This window comes from Lepidochelys kempii, chromosome 8 (assembly GCF_965140265.1).
Source record: "Lepidochelys kempii isolate rLepKem1 chromosome 8, rLepKem1.hap2, whole genome shotgun sequence".
NCBI lineage: Eukaryota > Metazoa > Chordata > Testudines > Cheloniidae > Lepidochelys > Lepidochelys kempii.
The window spans coordinates 30,960,443-30,983,546 of NC_133263.1; the positions used below are offsets into that span (position 1 = coordinate 30,960,443).

Sequence of the window (23,104 nt, forward strand, 5' to 3'; positions counted from 1 at the left end):
GTTGAAGTACTACTTGAAGGGACTAAAAGTTGCAGAATCTGGCCCTGCATTTGTATGTTTTTTGTTAGGCTGGGAAAGTGGCTGGATGGGTCACAAACTTTGTTGAGACTGATGGGTGTGAATGCACCCTTCATTAATTTAGCTGCAAAGATGAATTAATCACAAGCCTCCACCTGAGACAAAAGGGGTATTAGACTAGGTTTAGACTAGGGTTGCCAGTGTAAGTGGGGGGATGGTCGTGCTATTGTGGGGAACTTTCCTGGCTTATACGCTACCCTGGTGAAATGGGCTACCGAAAGGATCTGAGTCCTCGCTCCCACTTCCTTTACCCAGAGGCCTGCCTGACCTCAAGGGCTCCTCTTTCATATCCTGTGTGGCAGAGTTCTCGTAACCACGACAAGGCTGGGGGTCGAGCCCCCAGAAATCCTGCGTCCAGCTCTGTGGCTCCCATTGGCCGGGAACTGTTGCCAGTGTGCGGAGCCCCCTGGTCCCTCCACCTAGGAGTCAGAGGGACAAGTCACCACTTCCTGGGAGCTGCCTGAGGTAAGTGCTGCCTGGAGCCTGCACCTCTCACCCCCTTCTGCACCCCAACCCTCTGCCCCAGCCCAGAACCCCTCCCGCACCCTGAACCCCTCATTTCTGGCCCCATCCCGGAGCCCGCACTCCCAGCCCAGAGCTTGTACCTTCTCTCACACCCCAACCCCCTGCCTCAACCTGGAGCCCCCCTCCCACATGCTGAACCCTTTGGCTCCAGCCCAGAGCCTCCTCCTGCACCCCAAATCCCTTATCCCCAGCTGGAGCCCTTCGCCCTCCCAAACCCCTGCCCTAGCTAGGGTTGCCAAACCCTCCAGGATTGGCCTGGAGTCTCCAGGAATTAAAGATTGTCATGTGATGAAATCTCCAGGAATACAAAATTGGCAACCCTAGCCCCAGCCTGGTGAAAATGAGTGAATGAGATGGGGGAGAGCAAGCGACTGAGGGGGGTGGGGATGGAGTGAACAGGGAGTGGGGCCTCAGGGCAGGGGTGGGGAAGAGGGTGGGGCAAGGGTGTTCAATTTTTTTTTTTGTGATTAGAAAGTTGGCAACCCTGTTTTGGAGGAGGTGCTTTTGCTGAGTATTGTATGGGTAAGAGTGTGTGTGAGGGAAGGCAGAACACACAGAACCAGAGAGCAAGACAGCTTGAAGGAACAACTGAACGCATGGTGTATGGCTCTGGAAGAAGCCTGGGGAGAGGTTTTTGGGTGGGATGCAGGCTGAAATAGTGCTCTTGGTGTTGTAAGCAAATGAAGCTACTTTGAGACACAGGACATTGTGTGTTCTTTGTTGATAAACAAAACTGCATCAAAGAAATACCTGATTACCACCTATTTTTCCTCCTAACTAGAACAACCTGCTAACCCTGAAGTTTTGGGTAGCTGCTAGGGTCAAAAGGGGTAACACTATCATGTATCTTAGATTAATTGCCAGCATTGTAAATTCTTACGCTCTTCTGTAACGTATCTGCATACCACTTACGTAAAGGTGTCCCAAACATAAAAACATATGACGCTTGTCCTCCCAAGGCAGCAGTGAGTCCTTTTTGTTTCCAGGTGAAATTCAAGGTGTTGCTTTTGATTTGTAAAGCTGAATGGTTTGGATCCAAGCTGTAAGAGAGAGTTATTAGCACTACAGGCAGTGTAGGTACAGTGGGAGTCCCTTAGTCCCAGAAATCATTTCTCCATTGATCCATCAGAGTCCAAATCTTTTACTTTTCAGCACACTATGTAAGTCAAATCTGTACAGTCAGTTCTTTGTGTGTATGAGAGTGAGATACAGTAAGGAAGAAGTCAGAAGTGGTTTTAGATGGAGATCTAATGAATCTGAAAGTCAATTTCGGTTGCACATTGTTGGAAGGTTACTTGTACATGCATGCAGAGGCCCTGGTTTTGAGCACAGTATATATGTGTGTGTGTGTATATATATGTTTATGTATATAATCTGTAGATGAATATTGCTGAATTGGTTTTGAGTATGGTGAATAATCAAAAACTAAATCTAAATCACAAAGACAAGCTAAATTGCAGCAGACCTATTAGGATGAGTACTACATCATGAATACAGGGTTTGTTGCAGTCAGTTGAAAAGGCATGTGGATAAGCAAATGCTTTTATTGTGATTTATGAGTAAGCCTAGCATCCCATTGTATTCAGCAGGTACATGCCTTTCAGATGCACATGAATATTTTGCTTTAATATAGCCTCTATCGAAACAACATCCCACATATGAAATGTGGAGCCTCTTAACAGAACTGACCTCTGTGACCACTAAAGAAGAATCTCTGTTTTCATTTAAAACAAAATAAAAACACCTTCCTCCCACCAAATCCCCAAAGTAAAAACAAACCACCTAGACTTTGTCCTTGAAAAGATAGCATAGAAAATGTGAAGTGGTGCAAACTGCTCACTAGAGTCGACAGGGATGGAACCACGCTGCTTCCGCAATCCATCTAACTGCTATTAACCTAAATTAACTTGAAAGATTAGAACTGGCAAAAGAAACCAGGGCTTACAATGTAGAGATCACAGCTACTGTTTCTCTGGGCCGATGCATCAGAATTGTTTCAACGATTCTTGATGGAGCTAAACAATTTCTGAAACTTCTGGCTACTATAACTTTTAGAAGTGATCTGCATAAGTATACAGTGTGACTTTCTACAGAATGCGTAGATAATCTGAGATCTACTGTAAACACTATGGTGCTTGGGACTCTAGAAATGTAGGATGCTGTGGGATGGCTGAAGCCATTTTTAGTTAGTGTTTTCTGTAAAAAAAAAAAAAAAAATTAGCTTTGATGTTGCGTTGCAGCTGTCATTTGGATAGTTGTAAGTTTCTGATTTAATTAAAGTTTCCTTCATTTTGGGGAAAGCAGAAAAAAAGTAACCTCAAATAACTTATGAAATTCTTTAACAAGGGATAAAATCCACCATCTCATCTAAATTACTGATGTTCTATGTAACGTGCTACAACTATGGTACTTGAAATGATGCCTGATACGAACTGCTATGACAGTTACTATAACAATGTCAATTTAGCCTAAATCTAGTAAACCTAAACTAAAAAATTAATTAGAAGTACATTTGACTCAGTTTCCCTCTGCTGCTTTTTGGATTTAATATAGTTAACTTTTTTTAAAGAGTTTGTTTACAGTGTGAAGGAATGGTACAAATAAGAGAAATTGACTATACAGGGGAAACATGCAGTGATTCTAGCGAGGAACGCCATTGCACAGAGGGAGCAAATGGGAAAAGCCATTTTCTTTTTCACTAATCTCTTTCAATTACACTAATTAAGCACTACTTGTAAACACAGCAAGTTAAAACATTTCAGACAGAAGCCTGAGTAAGCCAAAGGTATCCCTTTAGATTTTTATCTCAACTGAAACTTTGGAGGGAAAAAAAGACAAGTAGACAAGTTTACACATTTTATTTAAAAATTTAACGAATGCAATAAAAAAATATCTGATGAAAGTAAATGCTTCCCTGCAGTGTTTGAAACAGCTACATTGCAGCACAAAGAAACCAACTGTGAAACAAACTATAGATGAACTGAAAGTGACTTTATTCTCTTATGTGCATTTTTCTCAGCTTGGTCACTGAAAATCAAAGTGGGGGGGGGGAAAGGGTGATGAGAAAATTGGATCTGAATTTTGTTTTGGTATAACAAAGCTGTCACTAGTATCATTACTAAGAACATTAGTTTACTTGCATGATATAATTTTAGGTGAACAGCGTCGCTTTAATTTTGTTGTCATGGAGGGCCGCTCCAATGCCCTAATACCAAGTGTAGTGTGGATACTTCCACCTGGGGAGGCCCTGTGTAACAAGTGTTGTGCCTAAGTGTGTGCTGAGTTATTGTGACACTAATATTGCTAGTATTATGGAACTAGGAAGACACCATTTTAATTGACTAATTTTACCCAGATAATCCTAGTGTCGTGATGAACCAAATGAAAGTCAGTCATCACAGCAATAATTGATGAGAATATAAAAAGTTTAAATGCCTCCCTTGTCCTTGTGTTCAGAGAATGTAAATTCTTAAAAAAAAAAAAAAAAGTCAGAACAAGTAAAAAGCTTGTCAGAAACTACTTGACAAGAAATTGTCACACGAAATTCAATGGGAGATTTTAAAAGGGAACATATTTTTTTAAAAGAAAATATTCAATGCTGTTAATTAAAAGAAGAGATTTAGTTATATCACATGTTGGGGGATGCTGTCAGTTATGTCCAAATGTCTTTGTTCTGTGAAAGAGAGACAATTACTAAAGTCTAACACTAAAGAAGATGAGTAAATCTTTAACACCCAGAGTTTAAAAAGTATTTAGGCATCACTGCATGAAGCATTGCAATACTTCACTGTATTGGGGTCTAAATTCCATCCACTGTCAATGGGATTAAGAGCCTAAATCTTTTTTGAATATGAGGTTTTTGACTCCTAAATCAGTGTGAGTGCAACAATTCCTAAATACCTTTTAAAAATCAGGGCCTACATCCTTCTTTTTAAGGCAAAATTGTCAATGAGAGTGAGGGCCTCAGTCAGGAGTGTAGGATTTTGCCTAGAAATGTTTTGATGTAATTTAAATGAAAAAAAGTTTTAGATTTAAACATTGTCTACCTCTATGTGAACCGAAATGTGGCAGCATCAGGCTGGTGTCCCTCCAACAATAAAACATGGACCTAGAAATGGATCCAGGCTACTTTCACTATCCATGTTCAGATAAATTGAAAAAGTAAACCCCACAAATGTGGAAAATACAGATTTTTTAAAATGCCCTTTGGGTCAGTTCTATCCTAGGTTCAACTTGATTGGATGTAAATGGAGTTACAGCTAGGACTAATGTGTCCCTTTTGCTTTTAATGTAATGAGGGTGATAACTCGCTTCTAAGTGATTTTTTTCCTTGCAAAAATGAAATCTGCTTTCAAAGCATCTTCAGAGATCAAATAGCCTGCAGTATAAATGCATGGAGTATGAGTAAAAAGGGTCACTATTTAGATCAGGCATAGACTTCTTAAAATGATGTCTGGTTGCTTTTGTAGTCTGGCAGCTAGAATAAGGTGAGTCAGACATCACTTGCTGCAGATTTTGTCTTTTTTATTCCCGGTTGGTTGCTAGTCAATCTGTGTGACACTTCCATCCCTGCTGCCACCTGTAGTATTAGATATACATAGAACCACATACCATGAACAGTATCTGTGGGGGGACATGCAGGTGAGAAGCTCCTTCTATCAGGTTGTCTGCTGCCCTCCAACAGGTTCAGCCCATGAACAGAGAATGCTTGCTCCTTGGCGCACATCGTTCGTTGTACTGTTCCTGAGAACACACAATGGAATAATTTTAGAAAGCATCTTTTAATTTCATGTCTGAGCCTTAAATAAGGTTAGCTGGAAAATTGGAGAGAGACAAAAGAGAAATTGGAATATACTTAAAACCTTAAGATGAAAACCTATCCAGAGATCTGACACCTTCCATTCAATAAGTCTTTTCATGAAAAAGTTCACAGATGATGTTAATAATACACCTTGTGCACTCCATGAAATCTAATACTCAGTGAAAAGCTGGCATTAACTCAGTTTGACTCATCAAACTGACATCATTATGGTACCAGCAAACAAAAGCAGTAGGCTGGTAGCCATGGACACAATGGATAGACAAAAATAAACCCATGAAATCTGTAAATGTTATTATGCTAGGAGCAAACTTGAAAACAAACTACTACTAAATGTGAAAAAACAATGCTCTGGATTTCTCATTGTTATTGTAACATACCAATGTTTTTTTAAAAAGTTTTTATTGGAAGTGGGAGATAGAAACTGACCTATCTCACTCTTTATTTAAACTATAGAGTAGCTTAGTTTTCTATGTGTTTTTGACATTAGACCAGTGGTTCTCAAACTTTCAGGAGTCTGATTTGTCTTGCATACCCCAAGGTTCACCTTACTTTAAAGTATAGAATATCAAGGGACTGCAGGAGCTCATGTAGTCCAACCCCCTGCTCAAAGTAGGAGCAATCCCCAGTTTTTGCCCCAGATCCCTAAATGGCCCCCTCAAGGATTGAACTCACAACCCTGGATTTAGCAGGTCAATGCTCAGACCACTGAGCTATCCATCCCCCCAGCGGTGTAATGCTTATAAAAGCTTTTTTCCTTTTAAGCTGGCAAGTCTGGCACTCAAAGCTTTCTTTGAAAAAAAAATTCTACTGCCCGCATGCATAGGGTGTTTTGTCTTCCAATGTGCCAGCTTCATACTGTTACTTGATAGAGTTCCTCCACAAAGGAAACACAAAGCTTGAGATGGATTGCTATTTGTAGATGTGAATCCAAAAGCAATACGTTCCTTGCAGAACTCGCTATGGTTTTATTTTCGGTCATTTTCAGTTTTTTACAATGTTGAATGTTGCTACTGCTGCCGCTTCCAGCTCCTCGTTTTAAATATCTATCCATTTGTACATCGCAACCACATACACACCATGACAACCTAGAATGCATGCCTAATACAGTGCATATACACATGGCCATATAAGATAGTATACAGTGCAGCATAAACAAGTAATTGTATGAAATTTTAATTTGTACTGACTTCACTAGTGCTTTTTACGAAGCCTGATGTAAAAATAGGCAAATATCTAGATGAGTTGATATACCCCAGAGGTATGCGTACCCCTACTGAGAACCACTGCATTAGGCTACCTGCACTATTTGTATCTATTGTTGCAGCAAATAGATTTTCAGGTGTAGTTTTTATTTTAATCTGTTGAGACTTTCCTGCCTTTATCACTTACTTGCTGTGGCTGTTAGTCTCTCTGTGCTAATGTTTGCACATGGATGATAATACAGTGCGTTCTGCCTTTCTAAAGTGCTTGGAGAGTTTTATAAATGAAAATTACGTTTAGAAAAATATCTAACAGTACATGATCCCATATTCCATGATCCCATATTATGTTTTACACACTCATTCATTTAGTGCACAGGATGGACCTGATCTGGGAGTGAATCGGGATTGTGTAGTGAAGCAGTCTGTTGTCTTTGGGACTCCTGCCTCATTGGTTACAGAAGTTAGCAGGTCTGTAGTGACACAAAGCAGGGGATTGCAGGAAGGGCTGGTCTCATGGTTAGGCAATTGAACTCCACCCTAGAAACTTGGATTCTATCCTGCTTCTGCCACTAAGTTCCTATCTGATGCTCAGCTAGTCTCTTACACTAAATTTTTCACAGGCAGTCACTTTGCATCTAATTAAGGGCTACATCATAATGCGTTTGCATGAGCATTGCTCGTTCTGACTTTTCGTATCTTGAGTGCTTGACTTTGTAATATTTTAATCCTTAACTTTGTATTTCTTTTTTATTGTTTGGTTTGATGAGAACAACCTTCACTATGCTAAAGCTGGTTTTTTGTTTGGGAATTTCTGTGAGCTAAAAAATATTTGTTTTGCTAAATCACTCGCTTGTCCTACAAAGTGGATGAGGTAATATCTCTTTTGGACCAACTTCTGCTGGTGAGAGAGAAAAGCTTTTGAGCTACACAGACCTCTTTTGCTTGACCTGAAGAGCTCAGTTTCAGCATGAAAGCTTTTCCCTCTCACCAACAGAAGTTGTTCCATCCAATAAAAGATATTACTTCATCCACCATGTCTCTCTAATATCCTGGGACCAACACGGCTACATCATCACTTGTCCTACAGCATGCAGTGCTTTTGGCATACAAGAGAAAAAAGATGACAGCCTGAAATTACATTTTTGGATTGCTGATTTTGTCATGTACATGTAACATTTTAACAATTGTACCATTCCCTGTAGATAAGGCCCCTTTTTTTCAGTTTTTACTGATTTTTATTCCTGAGTTTTGGAAAAGCTTTGGGTTTTTCACTGACTTTCACCTCAGTTTTGGACCACTCAGGTACATGATAATACCGATTATGTTCAGAAAATCCAACACATTACATTAGGTAGAAGTTTATTAATAATAACTTAGTCCAAGTGGAAAATGTGAGGTTGTTTGAAGTAAGGGAATGAAGTGGAAGATTCCCCACACATGTGCATGGTAATCTACAGTTCATGAAACAAACCACAGCGTTAAACTGCTTTTACTTTCAATACTCTGACCTTTCTCTTTCTGGGTCCTCCCATCTCAGCATTCACTGCAATATTTACCCAGAAAATTGTGAAGTTAGATTTTTTTTTACTTATTTTTCACACATTTTATAATTTTTGTAATAAACATTGATAAATTCCTGGGAAATTTTAAACAAAAACCAGAAGTGAAAGGCCTTGCCTATAGAGCAGCTCAATTTCAACTCAAGTAGTCATGGTGTTCTCTGGCTCTTATATTTTAGTGTTATTGATAAATGTGTACATCAGACAAGAATTGAAAATGTATTGAAACAAGACCTTTTAACCTCCCTAATCTTAACATGAAACAATAAAGTAGTTAGCGAAGTTCATAGAGCAGTTCACTATGCACATCTGATTTACTTGGGAAATACTTAAACTACAATCAGGGATGTTAATGCAGAATCCGAAGAGTATACAGGACAAGATGAACTTCAGTCACCTGTTAGCCACTTTTGCTTGGCAAGAGTTTTTAAATGCTTCAAATTCTGAAATCGGAAAGGTTTTAACCAACTCCAATTTTGAAGCAGTACCAAGTTGATTGCTGCTTATATAATCTCTGCTCTTCTAATATTTCCTTGATTAGAAGTACTCCATTTCCTTGATGTCATCACTGTTCTTCCTACTTCTGAACAATTATGATCACATGATAAAAATTACTACCATCAGACAGAAACATTTACTAAACTATTTCATTTTTAGAGAAAATTTTGGGCATGAATTACAATACATAACATTACAGAGCTCAAACACTTCACAGGATGTGTGGATATGGTTTAGTTACTCCCTGACTGACTGTATTCTCTTCATGGCCTGGGGCTGGGGCTATTCACTCCTGCATTTGAATCCTGACTCTGACCCACTTTGTTGCCCTGGACATTTCTCCTAACCAGCCTGTTTTATTTTTCCCATATTGAAAATGGGAATAATACTTATGTCACTAGGGCCTGTTTGCAAAACATGTTAAAACATTATAAAAATCAGCAATTTTATTTCCAGCATTTGACCTAAAATTGTCGGAATTTGACAGATTATATTCCTCAAATGAATACCGAGAAATAAAAACACAGCACAATTACTACCATTTTTATTTAGTTACTATAAGAAATGGAAATAACTGCTATAAGAAATCAGCGGTGGTCTTCCAGATATGGCCATATTTTTGTTTGTGATGCTGGCCCACTGGAAAAAGTCAGTCATAGTGATTAGGGTTCATTTGACGCTGAACGAAACACTAAGCAACACACTTCTCTTACTGACCACACACAAGACAATGCCTTGTATTACACATGTTAATAGTTCACAAAAAGAAAGCCAGAGACATTTTCCAAATAGAGAACAAAAACGAAAAATATATTTGACTTACAATCAAAAAACAGTTTGCAAACCCTTGCCTTGATCCTATAACTCTAGTGCACAGAATTCTCTTTGACTCTAATGCAGAATTAGGCGGTGTTTTTAACTGACTCTGTGGATCCAGGACTAAAGAGTTAAAACAATAACTATGATTTATATAATATAAGTGGAAAGCAACTAAAAATTATACCTTAGTCAATTTACTGGCTCTCAGTGCATCTGAGAGTCACATCTGTTTACTGACAGACAAATTCTTGCTTCTGCAAAGTTAATAGTCATATGAAAGCCTAAGCTAGAATTTTATTCTATGTCATCCACAAAACTGTCACCTAAATTCTGGTATAGATGCAAAGGACAGAAAACACACCTTGGTTTTCATATTCCTGGTTAGATTTGGAGACCAAGCAGTTAAAAATCTTCTGACCTATTCTGTAAACTGAAAGAATTTCACGTGAACACAATTAATAAGGAACAAAAATAATTTGGTAAGGGAGGATTAATAGGGAACCCTACTGTCTCAGTTTTTCTGAGTCACTTTTTCTTCGAATAATTGCACCTTAAATGTAGCAGTTAAACTCTATGCTGAAGTCTGTGCTGATTCTAAGGTCATTCTGTATATTTATTTGCCATGAAAAAGAGAGACTTTTTCAAAGTTGCAGAGTACTTAAAAAATATAGGAAAATGCTTTGCCCTCTGCTTCTGTTTATTTGAATATAAGTGATATTTGGATTTTAATATTACCCTTTCTACTTCATAATGTACTGTATATAGTTAAAATATATCATTCATGATATGATAAACATAATGCAAACAATAAAACATTCAAAGCCAAGCATAACCCTGTAAAATACATGGTGGCTAGAATTCTGCAGGGGTATGGAATTCCTACATCCCACAAACATTTTTGGCAGGGATGAAAGGGTTAATGTTCTGATGGTGTGGCCCTTTTGCGGGGAGGAGCATGACAGCTTTAGGCTGATGTTTTTCTTCTTGTTCCTTGCCAGACTGTTATTCAAAGAATAGGGGAAGACATTGCCTTGAGCGTAAGACTAGCTAATCGCATTCTGTGAGGTCCACTCAAGCGATTGCGAGAAAAGGTCGGTTTAGATGGAGGCAAACACTCTACTCAAGGGAAGATGATGATGAGGGAAATTTGGTTTGGCACTCCGCAGCTGCTGCAGAGAATTATTATTTAAATATACAAGACAGCTTCATTGTGAAGTTATGGTGGTGGTGATCCTTGTCAACTGCTTGATAATGCCACCTGTAAACACTGAAACATGCATGAAAAGTGGTTCGAAACTTTTCATGATAGGGAAACACTATGTGTGATTTACTCTCTATGCTCTAAGTCTCCACATAAAATGCAGACTGCTTTCTGCTTGGAGGTATATAATGGTGCATTGAAAGTTCACGAGGGAAATATTGAAAGACCACACATTGCTGTCTGCATTGACCTTGTTTAAGAGAACCCAAAAAGGGTAGCTTTGAATACCCCCATGTAAATTTTAAATATTTCATGTAGTAGTTCTACAGAACTACTTTTTTTTCTTCACATTAAGTAAGAAAGGCCAGGTTAAAGTGGGTATGTTTTGTAGCAGGGTCCACAAACTTCCGCTCTGCCCCAAACAGAACATTGGCAGTAATATTAATTAAAATGCCATCTTTGTCATGCTACTGCTAGCACGGTCCCCGATCTTTCTCATTTTATATTAATTCGGTATTACATCTGTACTAAACTGCTGAAAACCACTATTTTGACATACAATTCCGAGCACTACAAACATTAGCATTGCAACGAATAATGTGACAGACTTCAATATTGCTTTATATGGCAAATTTCACTGAGTTAACATTCTTCACAGACCCAGTGAGAGTGTACCAAGTAGTCCTGCTTGCATGTAACAGAGGAAATGACTTAATCAAGGCAGAGATCCAACATCAGTTGAGGAGTTGCAGGTGTTCCAGCCCTGGTTTGGAAGAAGAGTTACTACCTCTACAGTCCAGTCCTCACTTACAGACAGCCCCCCAACCTGAAGCAAATACTCACCAGCAACTACATACCACACCACAGAAACACTAACCCAGGAACCAACCCCTGCAACAAACCCCATTGCCAACTCTGTCCATGTATCTATTCAAGGGATACCATCATAGGATGCAACTACATCAACCACACCATCAAGGTCTCGTTCGCTTGCATATCTGCCATCAAGTGCCAGCAATGCCCTTCTGCCATGTACATTGGCCAAACCGCACAGTCTCTACACAAAAGAATAAATGGACACAAATCAGACATCAAGAATTGTAACATTCAAAAACCAGTAGGAGAGCACTTCAGTCTCCCTGAACGCTCAATAACAGACTTAAGTCACCATTCTTCAACAAAAAAAAGTCAAAACCAGACTTCAACGAGAAACTGCAGAACTGGAATTAATTTGCAAACTTGAGACCATCAAATTAGTCCTGAATAAAGACTGGGAGTGGCTGGGTCACTACAAAAAATAATTTTCCCTCTGTTGATACTCACACCTTCTTGTCAACTGTTGGAAATGGGCCACTTCCACTCTAATTAAATAGGCCTCGTTAGCACTGACCCCCACCCCCCACTTGGTAAGGCAACTTCCATCTTTTCACATGCTGTATATTCATACCTGCTTAGTGTATTTTCCACTCCGTGCATCTGATGAAGTGGGTTATATCCCACAAAGTCTTATGCCCAAATAAATTTGTTAGTCTCTAAGGTGCCACAAGGACTCTTCGTTGTTTTTACCTCTGTTATGTTTTCTATCCAGGAACTTGTGATGTGCTTATCATTTAAGCATCTAGGTATGTTTGCAGTCTATCCAGGTTTAAAACCCCAGTTCTGAATGTGAAGTGGTTATTATTGTTTCTTTTCCAAATAACACTTCATCTGAAGTGCATAAGACCAGGGAAAACATTCATTATGGGTTAACTGTTGATGGGTCCCAACCACCAAATGATTAGCAAGTCTTTATTGGACATGTCTCTATCCACATAATAGCTGTTGCCAGTCCAGCAATCAAGGTTTTGATTTTTATTACTAATTTCAGGTTAGTGAAAAGTTATTTCAAACACTTCAGTTTCATAAATCATTCATTTTCATATCTCTGGTGGTAACCTCCCTGAAAACCTCATGAAGTTAGTCAGTGAGCATCTGAAGAGGTGGGGTTTTTTACCCATGAAAGCTTATACCCAAATAAATCTGTTAGTCTATATCCACAAAAACAACGAGGAGTCCAGTGGCACCTTAAAGACTAACATGGCTACTCCTCTGATACTCAGTGAGCATATTTCTCTTATGGTCTTCCCAGCTCTTACTGAATAGTGGAACTCCAAAGGAGGAAAAAAAGAGTAAGAAAATAGTTATCTGACTATTATACATTACCTATCACCTCTGAGTTACCTGAAGACATGAATTTCTACAACAAACAGCTCTTTATGAAGATGCTCAGCTGCCTTTGGTTAGTGACATTACAGAGAACACACCTATGTAAGAATCTGATGCTAACTGTCCAAGTTGCATTTGGAGAGAAGACAACTTTTTATGGGTAATAACCTACCTGGACAGTCCCCTTTCTATGTGGGTTTCAGCCATTAACATGTCTGGAAGTAAGTATCCTGAACAAAGTGAGGCATTGGCATGTTGTTTGTTAAGGAGTTCTCCCTTTTTTCTTGGGTGGAGCGGGAAGGAGAGGACATGAGAGGATCATGGTCCATTAAGCAAAACTTTCCAGATCTTTTATTCTGAACTCTGTTGACCCATACTTCCTTCTAAAATTTGGTGGCCTTTTGCACTTCACCTAGTTCTTCTGGTGCAGCTGTAACCCACACACCTTCTTGGTATGGTGTTCTGTCCCCACTCGTGGCATTGAGACCACATAGAGATTAGCTAGGGGCCTATGTGGCTTTTAGCTCATGCAGTAGAGGCTCATATGCTAAGCTCCAAAGGTTCCAGGTTCGATCCTGTCTTCCGACAACTGGGCAGTGTTACACAGTCTCTATGATCCCATTATTTTACATCTTTGCTTCCTACTGGGAGATCAAAAAGGTGCATGCTTTAGAACCATAATGTGGTTGGCATAGTACACATAGTACACAGGTTATAACCAGAGCAACAATTTGCAAAGCTAAAATGGTTGATAATACAGTGTGATATATTTTGAAGTGTGAAAGTCCAGTCCAATAAACCACTGATAGCTGAAATTCTCCTTCTCTACCTAGAGCAGCGGTTCTCAACCTTTCCAGACTATACACCTTTCAGGAGTCTGATTTGTCTTGTGTACCCCAAGTTTCACCTCACTTAAAAACTACTTGCTTACAAAATCAGACCTAAAAATACAAATGTGTCACAGCACACTATTACTGAAAAAATGCTGACTTACTCAGTTTTACATTATAATTATAAAATAAATCAGTTGGAATATAAATATTGTACTTACATTTCAGTGTATAGTAGATAGAGCAGTATAAACAAGTCATTGTCTATGTGAAATTTTAGTTCGTACTGACTCCGCTGGTGCTTTTTATGTAGCCTGTTGTAAAACTAGGCAAATATCTAGATGAGTTGATGTACCCCCAGAAGACCACTGTGCACTCCCAGGGGTACAGATACCCCTGGTTGAGAACCACTGACCTAGAGAATCTAATGAACATGAATCCATAAATATACTGTGCATGACCCCATCCTTCCTCTTTTCCCAAGAGCAATCTTTCATTTCCTCTGTATTTCCCCTAAATGTTTATTAATTGAATCTTGAAACCAAAGAAAAATAAGTCAGTTTATTGCAAAAGATAATATCCCATTAAAACAGTCTAGAAATTTACAAAACATTACATTTGATTATTACATTTTATTAGGAAGGTGCTCTGTATTTGCAGTAGCATAATTCCCGAGTCTTGTGACTGTTGATAGGACAATTATATTTGTTATAGAACTACAGGAAAAAAATAGCTTTGTAACCTTTGTAACCTATGTCATACCAGATTCAGGACTCTATTCATTTTGTTTTGTTCTTTTAAAAAAGAAATTGAAAGAGTAACTTCAAGTACAGTAATTTTGGTATATATAATGCCATATGCTGTACAGTATTTTACAAAGAGCTTGGTGTATTTCTCACATAAATGTCACATTTTTCGTAACAGCCTACTTTATTTTTGTATACCAATGTTATCAAATGGGATCATTCTGTGTGTGTGTGTGTATTCTACTCCTCTTATTGGAGCTACTTTGGAACACTACACAGTAGACTGTTATGGTATAGAATCTTTTCTGTCCAACATTAATAGTTTTGTTATCTACAAATCTATATATTTGTAGTCTAATCCTGATGTTACACAACTGAGCAGTGTGTCTCTGGAGCCACCTGTTCTCCCTTTTCCTATTTGATGCATTGTAATGGAATGTCACGCACCACTTTTTGTTGTGGTTGTGTCACGTATGCCCACTGGAGGATCTAAATATAGTAGATCCTCTATTTATACCTGGTGATATGTTTGCTTTATGTTGTCAATTTCTACGTTCAGGCAAATAAAACAGAGAAAATAGTAAAGGAGCAATTTGAGTGACTTTATATCTCATTAGCTTTCTCTGTAACATCAGACGTCGCTGATATATCTCTGCCTGACATACTTTTACAGCGTGTTCTCTTTAATAGAAATCACCCTTTTGAGTGTAATGCTATGTAATACTATTGCAATGTAGGAGCTGAATACATAATTTTCCAAAGAAATTGTATGAAGAATGGACTATGTAGAAGTTTGTGTACAGTAGCTGTACACATGCAGTATTGTGCAATTTCATGCACAAGTATGATGCCTGCTAAATTCTTGAGTGCAAGAGAAGCTTAGTTCTGCAGCTATAATTTTTTCTGTGTGATATGTACAATTACATGATTTCTTCCTTCTTTTACTGTGAATTGTAGTCAAGCTGTGCTTGAGACAGGTGTGGAATTAAAGGGGTTAACTTCATATACTTAACCTTAACTTCTTCTGTACACCCAGATTGAGTGCAGAAAACACTAATCAAGTCTAGAAGGATGACAGAGAGAACCCCACCACAGGCTGGCAGTGCTAGCACCCCCTGTAAACGGGTTTTGATACTGCTAGGAAAGGGTGAAGTGGCTGCTGTTCACTCACCGAGGCAATTGGTGCTTTATCCCATCCTCATATAATGGAGATGGGAGTGATTGTTTAGAAAGAGAGTTATCTATGGGATGAGAGATCATTAGGTAGGGAACCCTAGGAGCAACCAAGCCTGAGGAGAAGGTGTGAGCTGAACTTTGTCGCTTTTATGTTAAGTTCTGTGATGATCACACCATACCTCTTAAATGGGCAAGTGTGGACTGTGCTTGAATGAAACTGGGAAGGAAATTGGTGCATTCTCTCCCTCAGCAGCAGGCTGCAATAGGAACTGCTGCAGGTGCAAAGAGCCCCCTGGCCAAGGTAAGAAGCAGATCATTCACCATGGTACTGTGTGTTTATTTTTTAAAAATGCACATTTTAAAGAAAAACTTAATGAAGATTGAAACACATCCTGAAGGGATGACAAGTGAATAGTTAATTCCCTAGTAGAAGGGCTGCTTTCTCATTTTATGTTGGTAAAGAAAAGAAAAAAAACTTTGGGAGTGGAATATAGGACTGGTGATAGCTAAAAGCTAATGACCTCCCACCAAAGGTGCTAAGAGCCATGAAAACGGTAGAGTGGGAGAGCAATTTTTAGCCTGCAGAGTTGTTGTAAAGATGTCCCTTTACCATGAGACACTCAGCGTTCAGAACTAGTTGGATAGAAGGAATGCTATTGTACATAAATAGACCCTTCTGTATCTCTGTTATAGAGACACACTGATACACAGTCAGTATGGAAGAATACTGTAGGCATGCCAGTATATAAAATGTGTATTGATATGGGTGCCATAGTGGTGTGCTCTAACAAGGGCTAAATTCTGACCCTACTTATTGAAGGGGGCTTATGGGTATAACTAGGTCACAGTTTTGCTACAAGTATTTAAAGGGAGGTTTTCCTCTGAAAAAGGTTACCATGAATGGCATTGTAGGTTCACTGGCCCTCAGTGACTTTCATATCTAATGTGTTTAATTCTTTCTAATTCCCAGTCCTGAAAACTCTCACTCAGATGAGTCATGCTAATTTCTTTACTTTCCATGCCTCCTCATGTCTAAACAAAGACCAGTTACGCCTAAGCAAGCCCTGTTGTGCTATGGTTCTGCCTTAATGACTCCTGTGCAATTTTATTACCTTCAGTGGGTTTGTACAGTTATAATTGATTGTCCTTAATACCTGGAACTTATTAAATGGTTTTGCTGATGTACAACAATGAACAAAAGCTAACTTGTCCTCTTTCTTAGCATTACACACTAATGTAAAAGTAGTGACAAAAGTGCTCGTTTGTTTTACTCAAGTAATAAGACTATATCCCCCGGGAATAAATCTGATGAATAAGGATGTTAGTATATTAAAGTCTCTTTCAGAGTGGGACTGCCTTATGCTTTGTCACCTATAGTACTGTCAAGGCTTTAATGCTTGGCTATTAAATTTACTCTGCTGAAACTTTCCCCCTTTTTCTAAACATTTTTGCATGGAAAACAGTGCACAATTCTATTTTTCTTGGGGGAAAAAGAGGTTTAATTTTTATATCTCATTTTGACCAGTTGTGACAGCTATTTTTCTAAATTTTCAAAAATAGCTAAGTTGAAATCTGCTCTACATTAATTTCTCTTAACATTTAATGCACTAATCTGTATTGACATCAGAACATCAAAATGTATTACTGGTTTGACACCCTCTGAGTTGCTGTGAGTATGTTTTGTTGGATCAAAGAGGCATGTGTTGGGGCATTTTGATGTAGTGTGAAGGATCTTAGATGCACAATGATACAAACAGAGATAGAGATGTTTTTTAAAGCTATTGCTTTTTAGGAAAGGGTGTTAATAAATATGACTCTCCCCACCCCCAGCTACAGCAAAATAATAGGTTTCAGAGTAACAGCCGTGTTAGTCTGTATTCGCAAAAAGAAAAGGAGTACTTGTCGCACCTTAGAGACTAACTAATTTATTTGAGCATAAGCTTTCGTGAGCTACAGCTCAATTCATGAAGTGAGCTGTAGCTCATGAAAGCTTATGCTCAAATAAATTGGTTAGTCTCTAAGGTGCCACAAGTACTCCTTTTCTGTTAGCAAAATAATAGTTTCTGAATAACACCAACAAAAAAAAGGAATAGTTTCCAGTCTTGGGTCCTATAATTTTTTAACTCTAACTTTAATGGATTGTCTCTCTTGGAGAGGAAGTTTTCTGAAAATCTGTGTCCCACCCCACAGTTTTTGGTTGCACCATTGGGGACAAGATCAGGGAATGACTTTTAGGCCATTTTGTTTGAAACTAAGCATGATGTGGGAAAGCATATGGGAGCAGCTTCCTTTACTTTGAGTACCCTTGTTTTTATCAATTTAAATCACAACCTCCGTATTATTTGAAAGTAAAAATTTTGCCTTTACAAAGCATATGAGACGTCTTTTTGAAACAAAAAGATAGATTGCATCCCGTTTCAAAATACTCGTGTCTTTATTCACTGAGCTTGTTAAATGAGCAAATTCTATTCCAAGCTTCTGAGTTTTCAAATAACTTCTTTTTTTAATTTTTTAATTTCCTGTTGATTTCATAGTTGTACATATTAAAGCCTCTGGATATATGTTTCAGTGTCTTCTGAAATATTGCCCTTCAATTCTGTAGTCAGCTAAAAGACATTCACATCCACCAGAAGCATTTCTTTTTCACCTTTTTTGTTTTTCGTCTTAATTCCTGTTTCTCAGGAATTGGATGGTCAGGTGGTAATTTGGGGGCTGGAGCCATGGCAGGAGTTTTCTCCACTTGATCCAGTGTTTTCAAAACCTGATTAAATCTGCCTTCTTGTTGTCTGAAGTCATATTCCACACTATAGAATACATGAGAAAAATAAGTTAGTAAGTTGTTAGTTACCAACTACAAGGAGAGAAATATGGAAAATATTTTTAGACTGCTGCAAATAATGTTTCCTCTTTCAGAGTTGACATAATAGAGGCTGACTCAAATGCAAACAGTTGTAGGCTGTGCTGTTATGAGGAGGTCCTGTGTGGCAATTATTACTACAGGGAGTCATCTTTACTCACAGGAGGTGAAGGTTGTGGGATTGTGCCCAAAGTCATTCATTCAGAAATTAAGTAAATGCACAAATAGGAATGTCTCTAAAAACCAAACCAGGATCAAGCAATCACAGCTGGGAGGTCTTATGCAATACGATTAGGCAACATTTTACTTAATTCCAATAACTGTTCATGCATACGCTGCTTCATTCACCCATTTTTGTTTTCCTTCTCAGATTATATGAACAAAAAAGAAAGCAAATTTGCCTACCATAGGTAGATACATTTATCTATGTGTTTGTGAATCCGTGTGTGTGTGTGTGTGTATGTATATATATATATATATATATATATATATATAAACATTTTCCTAGAACAATTTAAAAATGACCATAATAATGAAATTGACCCATACAATTAATCTTAAGTATGCTATTTGTGGTAGCCCACATGTTCCATAGTATGGAAAGGTTGCTAATGCTGATTACTTTTTTATTACCGTGTAAAATGAATTGTCACATAAAAGCCTGTTTAAACTGTCAGCGAGTTAAGTTTTCTAATGGTGTTTTTTTCTTTAATAGAAAATGTGTTCTTGCTCCTGTGAGTGGTGTCACTTGTCTTCAGTGATTCTGCCTCATTGGGCTGCATTATTATTGATGAAGATGTCAAGGGTCACCTACATGCATTAATAGTAAACAGCTTAACCATAATACAGAATTGCTTCAAGTTTACTATACTTTTCTAAATAAGTCATTTCCTGACTGACGTTTTTTCTTACCCTATTCATTGGTAAATAAGAGTAACCATTAGTGCTGGTTGTCTTGAACACAAATGCCATATGTTAAAATTAATGAGCAGCATACTAAATATTCATGAAAAGACTCAAAATAACCTGTTTTATCCTCAGTTGGTTGAGTTAATACAACAGTACCTCCAAAAGGCCTCAGTCATGATCAAGGTTCTATCATGCTAAGTGTTATTAAAAAATAAATAAATTACATGACGTGGTTTCTGCCATGAAGTGTTTACATTAAAATCTAAAGACCAAACACAACAAATGAATGTTCCTAAAATCAGAGGGGAAGGAGAATGAGGATGAGGTTTCTGTAGTCAGTGTGAGTTAGTTTGTGGTTCAAAACCAGTTAAAATCTATTTGTGGGTGTATGTCTCGGCTATTCCTGACTGGGAATTACCTGTAAATGTCAAGTTAGCAGAGGGTCTTGAGGAAGAATTTGAATGAGTACAGTGTAGTGGCCTTGCAGACTAGTTCAGGAAAGATGTTTGTTTCACATAGGGAGTACAAAAGAAAACACACGCATCCTGGTAGGGAGTACTGGATGTAGAGTCAATGCTGGTATCATTGGTAGCGTTGAGGGAGTGGGGGATGAGGATATGCAAAAAGGCACAAGAGTGAGTAAGAGAGTGGCATAGCAGTGGATGCATTAAAACTGAGGACAAGAAGACTGCACTTGCTGCAGGAGAAGAGGAGGAGCTAGTGGAAGGACTAAAATGGGCATTTTGGAAAATCTAATGGTCCAAACCACAAGAGACAGATTATTTCATTAGTTCCTCTTTGAATGGTCAGGAGTGGGAACAATATGGATGTTGGGGAAGTCAGAGAAGATGACTTACAATCTTTTGCGAAATTGCCCTGTAATCATGGGTGCCTTACAATGCCTTGCTACTGAAGCTCCCGGGGATGTTCACAATGAGCCCACAAGCATGCAGGTCACACTCTCAAGTGTCTGTGTGCTAGACAGCCCTGGTTCAGCAGCTCTGACCCCAGCAGCTTGTCTACAGCCCCACCCTGTCTTCCATCAGCCTTGGTTACAACCAGCAAGGAGATCCCAACATATTCCCATTCCCAAATTTTCCAAGAACCACGTGCTTTGCAATGTCCAGCCCTCTCCTGGAGAGTTCAGGGAAATAATAAAGTTCTTTTGTTCCTCTAAAGACACACAAAGAACACCACATCTTATTAACTGGGGTAAATACATCCTTATATTTACATGAGTTGGTTTAAAATAAAAAAAAAAATAATTGATAATAGGACACAGGTTAAGTGATGTCAAGTAAAAGGAATAAAGTTAGGGTTACAAGCAATTAAAAGTGAAAACATCAAAAAGTCTAAAACTTAATCTAGCAAGGTGTACAGGCTTTGTTCAAGATGGTTTCTCACCTATACTCAGTTTCCAAAGACTTCAAACCCCCCTGCTTGGTTGAAGGACCCATCTTTCTCGGTTTGCAAGAGCTGTCTTCACTTTTGACTGTGTAGTGATGAGTGCCAAAGATAGCTTCTGTCTTTGCTTATATTTTTCCACCATTAATGGCTGTTTAAAGAGGCAGGATTATCTCTTGCTGTTTTTCCCTTCCTATGGGTTGCCATTCCCCTGCTGATTTCTTTGTAAATAGAGCTTCCATTGTTACTGGTCACACTTGGCTTAATTTCTTTGTAGACAGGCAGATAGCTGCCTTCCCTCCTGTTTGGGGGAAAGCCTGTTTCTCCCTTGTTTGGTCACAGACTGGAAGCACAATGCCATTAAGTATCATATTTCCTCATATAGCAGGGGTAGGCAGCCTATGGCATGCAAGATGATTTTCAGTGGCACTCATACTGCCTGGCCACTGGTCCGGGGGGCTCTGCATTTTAATTTAATTTTAAATGAAGCTTCTTAAATATTTTAAAAACCTTATTTACTTTACATACAACAATAGATTAGTTATATATTATAGACTTATAGAAAGAGACCTTCTAAAAATGTTAAAATGTATCACTGGCACGTGAAACCTTAAATTAGAGTGAATAAATGAAGGGTCGGCACACCACTTCTGAAAGGTTGCCGACCCGTCATATAGTGTTAATACTACATTTCAAAATAATAGTGAAAAGACCTCACTCTATACACCTTTATAATACAGTAATATTGATTCAATTGCCTATTGCTTAAGGTTCAAGCCCCTTATCTTTCTTGACCAGTAAACCTTTAAAATGGATTCTTTTGAGGGTTACCCGTCAAAGGAAAGTTTATTCAAGCTGTGAGGAAGGTGACATGGAGCCTAGTGATGAAGGAAGCTCCATGACCTTTCTTTCCCTGAGTGTTAGATTAATTTGTTCCCCCTCCCCTCCTAATAAGTAAAAATGGACCTTCATTGTCTTTGCCTGGAGATAGGGCTGGTCAGAGAATCAAATACACATTCCTTTGTCTAAGGCAGACCTCTTTACCAACTTCCAAGATTTACCAGCTTTATAAGGTCGATAGAAAGCTGGCTAGATCATTGGGCTCAATGGGTAGTGATCAATGGCTCCATGTCTAGTTGGCAGCTAGTATCAAGTGGAGTGCCCCGAGGGTTGGTCCTCGAGCTGGTTTTGATCAATATCTTCATTAAGCTGGAGGATGGAGTGGATTGTACCCTCAACAAGTTTGCAGATGACACTAAACTGGGAGATACACTGGAGAGTAGAGATAGGATACAGAGGGACCTAGACAAATTAGAGGATTGGGCCAAAAGAAATCTGATGAGGTTCAACAAGGACAAGTGCAGAGTCCTGCACTTAGGATGGAAGAATCCCATGCACGGCTACAGACTAGGGACCGAATGGCTCGGCAGCAGTTCTGCAGAAAAGGACCTAGGGGTTACAGTGGACGAGAAGCTGGATATGAGTCAACAGTGTGCCCTTGTTGCCAAGAAGGCTAACAGCATTTTGGCTGTATAATTAGGAGCATTGCCAGCTGATCCAGGGACGTGATTATTCCCCTCTATTCGACACGGGTGAGGCCTCATCTGGAGTACTGTGTCCAGTTTTGGGCCCCACACTACGAGAAGGTTGTGGAAAAATTGGAAAGAGTCCAGCAAAGGGCAACAAAAATGATTAGAGGGCTGGAGCACATGACTTATGAGGAGAGGCTGAGGGAACTGGGATTATTTAGTCTGCAGAAGAGAAGAATGAGGGGGGATTTGATAGCTGCTTTCAACTACCTGAAAGGGGGTTCCAAAGAGGATGGCTCTAGACTGTTCTCAGTGGTACTAGATGACAGAACAAGGAGTTATGGTCTCAATTTGCAGTGCGGGAGGGTTAGGTTGGATATTAGGAAAAACTTTTTCACTTGGAGGGTGGTGAAGCAGTGGAATGGGTTACCTAGGAAGGTGGTGAAATTTCCTTCCTCAGAGGTTTTTAAGGTCAGGCTTGACAAAGCCCTGGCTAGGATGATTTAGTTGGGGATTGGTCCTGCTTTGAGCAGGGGATTGGACTAGATGACCCTTCTGAGCTCCCTTCCAACCCTGATATTCTATTATTCTGATTCCCCTGATATGCCTGGTTTAAACACACTTTAGTTAAAATTCCAGCATATATTATAACTTTTTATACACAGCCTGTGCATACATCATACACAAATATTAATGATCAGTGAGTGGTTTTTAAATGATACCTCACAAGGCATATTTTGTACC

General features: G+C 38.9%; 2 protein-coding genes across 4 annotated transcripts in view; one reads left to right on the forward strand and one right to left on the reverse strand.

The window, feature by feature from the left end:
* Window positions 1-23,104, forward strand: part of DOCK2 (dedicator of cytokinesis 2) — a 501,787-nt gene that overhangs the window by 209,647 nt on the left and 269,036 nt on the right. The window lies entirely within an intron of this gene.
* Window positions 4,717-23,104, reverse strand: part of INSYN2B (inhibitory synaptic factor family member 2B) — a 211,675-nt gene continuing 193,287 nt past the window's right edge. For 2 of the 3 annotated variants that reach the window (XM_073355963.1, XM_073355962.1), the window contains exons 4-5: window positions 18,309-18,465; window positions 4,717-5,346 (exon numbers count right to left, since the gene is read on the reverse strand). In XM_073355963.1, the coding sequence (XP_073212064.1) occupies window positions 5,290-5,346; window positions 18,309-18,465 (214 nt within the window). In that variant the 3' untranslated portion in view covers window positions 4,717-5,289. Of the gene's footprint in view, window positions 5,347-18,187; window positions 18,466-23,104 lie in introns of those variants that run through there. The other variant, XM_073355964.1, reaches the window with a different exon arrangement.